This window comes from Arachis hypogaea, chromosome 6, assembly GCF_003086295.3.
Source record: "Arachis hypogaea cultivar Tifrunner chromosome 6, arahy.Tifrunner.gnm2.J5K5, whole genome shotgun sequence".
Lineage (NCBI taxonomy): Eukaryota > Viridiplantae > Streptophyta > Magnoliopsida > Fabales > Fabaceae > Arachis > Arachis hypogaea.
This window is the reverse complement of record NC_092041.1, coordinates 22,612,653-22,618,196: the sequence shown is the minus strand read 5'-3', so window position 1 is coordinate 22,618,196 and position 5,544 is coordinate 22,612,653. Positions and strand designations below refer to the sequence as shown.

Sequence of the window (5,544 nt, the reverse complement as noted above, 5' to 3'; positions counted from 1 at the left end):
GTGGTGGTGGAGGTTTGCTAAGGAGGACTGCCCGTTGTGGAAGAAGGTGGTTTGTTCCTGCTATAATCTGAATCCTCATGAAATGCTGTCAACTCAAGTGCTACCTACTAGAGGGAGACTGTGGAAGGATATCTGCTAGCTACATATGACGAATGACCAGATAAGGGATAAGATGGTGACAGGCTTATCTATGGAGATTGGTGATGGGCGTCGTACACGATTTTGGGAAGATAATTGGTTGCTTTGTGGGCCTCTAAAAGAGTGGTTTCCTAGGCTCTTCTCTATTTCAAACCAATGTGGATCTGTTATAGGGGATTGTGGGTTTTGGGACGGGTTAGAATGGATTTGGAATTTCCAATGGAGGAGAGAGCTCTTTCAATGGGAGTTGGGACTACTAGGTCAATTACATGAGACATTGAGACCTGTGCAACTAGTTGTTAACAGAGAGGATAAGATAGTGTGGAAATATGATAAACAAGGAGTTTATACAACTAACTCATTTGTTCAGGTTTTGCAGGAGGCGACACTACCAGAGGAGGTGACAAGTTACAGCTTTACAAAGACTATCTGGAAAGGGCTAGTTCCATCTAGAGTAGAACTATTTTCTTGGTTTGTCCTGATAGGTAGGGTGAATACAAAAGAACGGCTATGCCGTTTGGGGATCATTAACCAGGACGATAACATCTGTGTTCTATGTAATAAATATGCGGGGAACATGCACCACTTGTTTCTATGTTGTGAATTTACTTGGCATGTGTGGAGTGCTTGGTTGGCGATGATTGGACAAACAATGGTCTATCTCAGGGTCAATAGAACACTTTCTGAGTTGGACAGAGGGGCCAAGGAGGAGGGAGGATAGAGAGCAACGACTGAGATGCTTCTGTGCGATCGTTTGGAACATCTGGATGGAGAGGAATAGAAGGATATTTCAGAACAGAAACAAATGTGTTGAAGATATCACTCACATGACTGTGTTGAGCCATAACGAGTGGAGTGGTGCAGATCCCTTTAGTTGTTAATGGCAATGTCGGAGATGACAAGAAGATTTCTTTTCTTTTATGATTACTATGTTTTATACTGGTTGTTTGTTTTTGACTACTCCACCATATTGTGTTGAGCTCTTTCTATTCATAAAAAAAAAAAAACAAGACACACACAAACAATCAAACTAATTCACTTGTAATCTTGTTTAGGTATATCTTTTGGATGGTCAATAACGGAAAAACTGATGTCTATAATTCTATATATATACACAAGCCTTACACATTGTGTTTTCAACTTTTCATATTGATTTTGTATCTTTCTTTATTTTTTCATTGAAAACTCCGCTGGGAATTCCAACTAAAAAACGGTTAAAAACTGAAACAAGACGTGATAAGCGTAGACTTAATCCTATTCAAGTATTCATAACGTCATAACACACATAATGCTACAGACAAAATTAAAGGAGGTGCACATAATGAACAGTACTTGTAATAATTTTTACAAATGATTATTCTCACGAAAATATATTTATATAAATTAAAAATGATTGCTGAAATGTAAATTAGTGTTATAATAAGATGATGAGTAATAATACACTAATAACAATTACAATTGCTATATATATATATTTATATGACTATACTATGTGTACACTAAAATCAATCATAAATATAAAATACATGTTAAAATATAAATACACATTAAAAATAAATTAAACCACACATGAAATATACACAAATACATTGATGAATTATATTAATATAGGAATAGTATTTTTGATAAGCCTAAGAAAATAATTCAATAACTCAAAATTGAGTGTATTAAATCAAACAAGAGAACCCTTATTAGTACATAAATAATTTAGCTTTATCATTATTAGTGTCTTCTAAGTTGTAAGTTGGACCAACTTTAATGATTGGCTTTGTTGTTGCCATCATGGCACATACAAGTCCTTCTTTGGCACGCCTCAATGCATCTAGAGCTTCAATCACACTTTCATGAACTGCCCTCTCATTATTATTGTTATTGTTGTTGGTGGATACCAAAGTCACATTCAGAGGAACTAATGCTAGAGAGTTATCAACGTCATTATCCTCCTTCTCCTCCATCACTATGATGCTTTTGTGCTTAAACTAGAAACCCTCAATCGGATATTTCAAATTCAAAATTAGTATTACGATATATGATACAAAGAGATGTGTTGTGTATAGTTATTCATAATATCAAAGCATGACAATTAGAGAGTAAATAATCATTGCTTATATATTATTACATAATAGGTTTAGGGTTTGTTTGGGTAAATTTTTACGAATTATTTTTTTTAAGTGATCTTATTTTTAAAGATTTTTTAAAAAATAAAAATAATTTTATATTTAAATATTTTATGTAAAAAATATTTTTTTATTTAATAATTATATTTAGACATTACCATATAAAAATATTTTTTTGTTCATTTATAATATAAAAAATATTTTTTAAGTAAAAAAGATATTTTAAAAATATAATTATAGTTTTTAATTTTTTATTTCTTAATATTTTTACTTTTATTACTGAAATTTTGTAAATACACTAAAAAATAATAAAAAAAAAATTTTCATCGACTATTAAACTTTTGTCAAACACAGTAAAATTTTTTTTCTAACAACTTAATGATTTCCGAACAAGCTCTTAATTTTACGGGTATTTAACACATAAAATAAATTTTTTATATATTTTATTGAATAAATAAACAAAATATACATAAAAAGGTTTGGAATGAATAAAAGTATACACTTAAAAATTATAAATATCAAATTAAATTCCAAAATTGTTTTCGATCCTCAAAAGATTAACATATCAAATAATTTTTTATATATATTATTTTATTGAGTAAATAGACAAAAGCATATATAAAAGAGTTTGGAGTAAATAAAAATACATACAAAAATATATAAATATCAAAATACATTTTAAAATTATTAAAGTACAAATAAAAATTTCGTAAATATCATATCCTTACTAACATTTTGTCCATCAAAAAAAATTTTGGAGCATATTTTGATAATGAATCTTTGATATGTACTTTTATCCACTCCAAATTTTTTTATGCCTGTTTTTATTCATTTACTTTATTTTATTTAAATATAGAATATCATATTCAAGAGAGTACTGGAACAATTGTCTTAAATCATTTAGGATCATAAAAAGGTATAGAATTCCTTCCACATCAGAAAAACGTGTTAAATATATAATTATTCCTTTGCTTTAATTTTTACCTAATTGACTAAATTTTTAGGATAAATAATTTGATGACAAAATAGAATTGAATAAAATAAAGAGGGAGCCACTTAGATAAAGGGGTATAAAACGTCTTTTTTAAAAATATTTTTTTAGTAATTAAAATTTAATACATATAATCGATTAAACCGTATTATTTTTATCAAATTAAGCCAGACAAATAAAAACAGTAAATCAAATCTTAAACTGGTCTAAATTAATATTGTTTTTTATAGAAATGATTACAATACCCTTATCATTGAAAATAATTAAAATAATCCTATTATACATATTAATTTTGAGAATTCTAAATTTTAATCTTTCGCTGCCATCATAAGGTTAAGATTTAGAATTTAAAATATATATATATATATATATATATATATATATATATAATAAGAGTAGTTTAGTCATTTTTTATAATAAGAATATTGTATGTAATCATTTTTTATAAAAAAATAATATTAATTTAGATTTAGCATAATTTTAACAAAAATAATATAGTTTAATCGATTATATGTATTAAATTTTAATTATTAAAAAATATCTAAAAAAAAAGACGTTTTAGACGTCTTTATCAAATAAAAAATAAGGAATACCTGTTGTGATCATTCTTTAAATCCACATTGCTTGGATTTATAGTGTGATTTGAGACGTGATCATAACTCGTTGCCGATATTTTCGAGCTTGAAGGTGAAAGTGAAAGCCTGCTTTCACATTAACAAGTATAATACTAAGGACACAAATTCCTGAATGAATAATGTTGCAAATTCTGATAGATACCTGATATCATTATCATTATTATTCCTCAAATTTTCAGTGCTTTGATGATTCGGATCCAAATAAGATATGTTGAAAGATTGAAGCTTCTCCTTGAAGAACTCAAGTTTTCTTTGGGCTTTGTCTCTTAGTTTGGTCTCTTGTCTCAGTTTATTTTTCAGTTCCACAAACTGGTCCACCGAAACAAGAAAAAATAAAGCATATACATATATTAAAGAAATACCCTGTTTTGGTAATAATAAAGAGAAAGTAAAATACCCTGTTTTCGAATGATTGAGCTTTGTCCCTTGCTAGCCTTGAAGCGTGTCTCTCGGCAAGTAATCTGCCTCTCAGGGACTCCACCATGGTGTTCAAAACATCACCATTGTTATTGTCTTGATGATTATGGTGGTGGTTCATATTTTTTTGTGTGTTTTGGAAGGTTGAGAACTTGAGATATTCTATTCTCTGCTTTCAGAATCCAATGTGTCTTTGTCACACAACTAAGGAGGAAGAAGTGATACCAGAGAGAGGGAGCGCACTCACTCTTTTGATATATTAAAGAAATAAAAAAATTTATTTTTATATTAAATTTAGTCACTAAAAATTAATTATTATATATATATAAATACTATTTAATGTATACTTTTTTATAAGCAATTGCTGTGCTGTTTTGAGATGATGTCAGGGTTGAATATTAATTTTGACAAATCTTGTTTGATTTCGGTTAATTTTGAGCAGAGTTGGGCACGGCAGATATATCAACTGTTAAGGTGCAAAGAGGCGTATTTACCCGTCAGATATCTTGGCATTTTTTTAGGGGCGAATCCGAGGCTGATTAAGATATGAAAACCAGTTATTGATAAGGTAGAAGAAAAGTTAAGTCTGTGAAAAGTAAAGTCTATGAATAAAGCGGCTAAGCTAGTTCTCATTAAATCTGCCTTTGATAGCCTATCTATTTACTATCTCAACTTGTACAAAATGCTGAAGGCAGTAGCAGAAAAAATAATATCCTTACAGAGACACTTTTTGTGGAGTAAGGAGGACGAGAGGGACTAGATGCCTCTAGTGAAATAGAAAGTTGTACAAGCTCCAAAAAAGGCAGGAGATTTAGGAGTTGGTGACACGGTAATTCAGAATACAGTGCTCATATTCAAGTGATGGTGGAGGTTTTCGAAAGAGGATTGTCCAATTTAAAAGAAAATTACATGTTCCTGTAATAACATGAATCCTTCTTAGATGATTTGTGATCAGCTTGTACCTACAAGAGTGGGTCCTTGAAAATATATTTGTCAACTATAAATCAGTGAGTCACAAGTGAGAGAGAAGATGATCAGAGGTTTGGCTATAGAATTAGGGGATGACAGGATAATCTGCTTCTGGGAAGATAGCTGGTTACCATGTGGTGCTCTGAAAGTTTTCTCTCCAAGACTTTTCTTGATCTCAAATTTTCAAGGATCTATTATAGGAGATTGTGGGTTTTGGGATGAGTTAGAGTGGATTTGAAATTTTTAATGGCAACGAGAGATATTTCAATGGGAATTG

The 5,544-nt window shown here is 29.9% G+C and overlaps 1 protein-coding gene across 1 annotated transcript; it reads right to left on the bottom strand.

Annotated features, from left to right (window-relative positions):
• Positions 1 to 1,673: 1,673 nt before the first annotated feature.
• Positions 1,674 to 4,526, bottom strand: LOC112698144 (uncharacterized). The gene is made up of 4 exons (XM_072196445.1): positions 4,279 to 4,526; positions 4,024 to 4,190; positions 3,840 to 3,947; positions 1,674 to 2,117 (listed from the first exon to the last, which is right to left on the bottom strand). The coding sequence occupies exons 1-4, from the start codon at positions 4,417 to 4,419 to the stop codon at positions 2,096 to 2,098; spliced, it is 438 nt and encodes a 145-aa protein (XP_072052546.1). The 5' UTR covers positions 4,420 to 4,526; the 3' UTR covers positions 1,674 to 2,095.
• Positions 4,527 to 5,544: the final 1,018 nt, after the last annotated feature.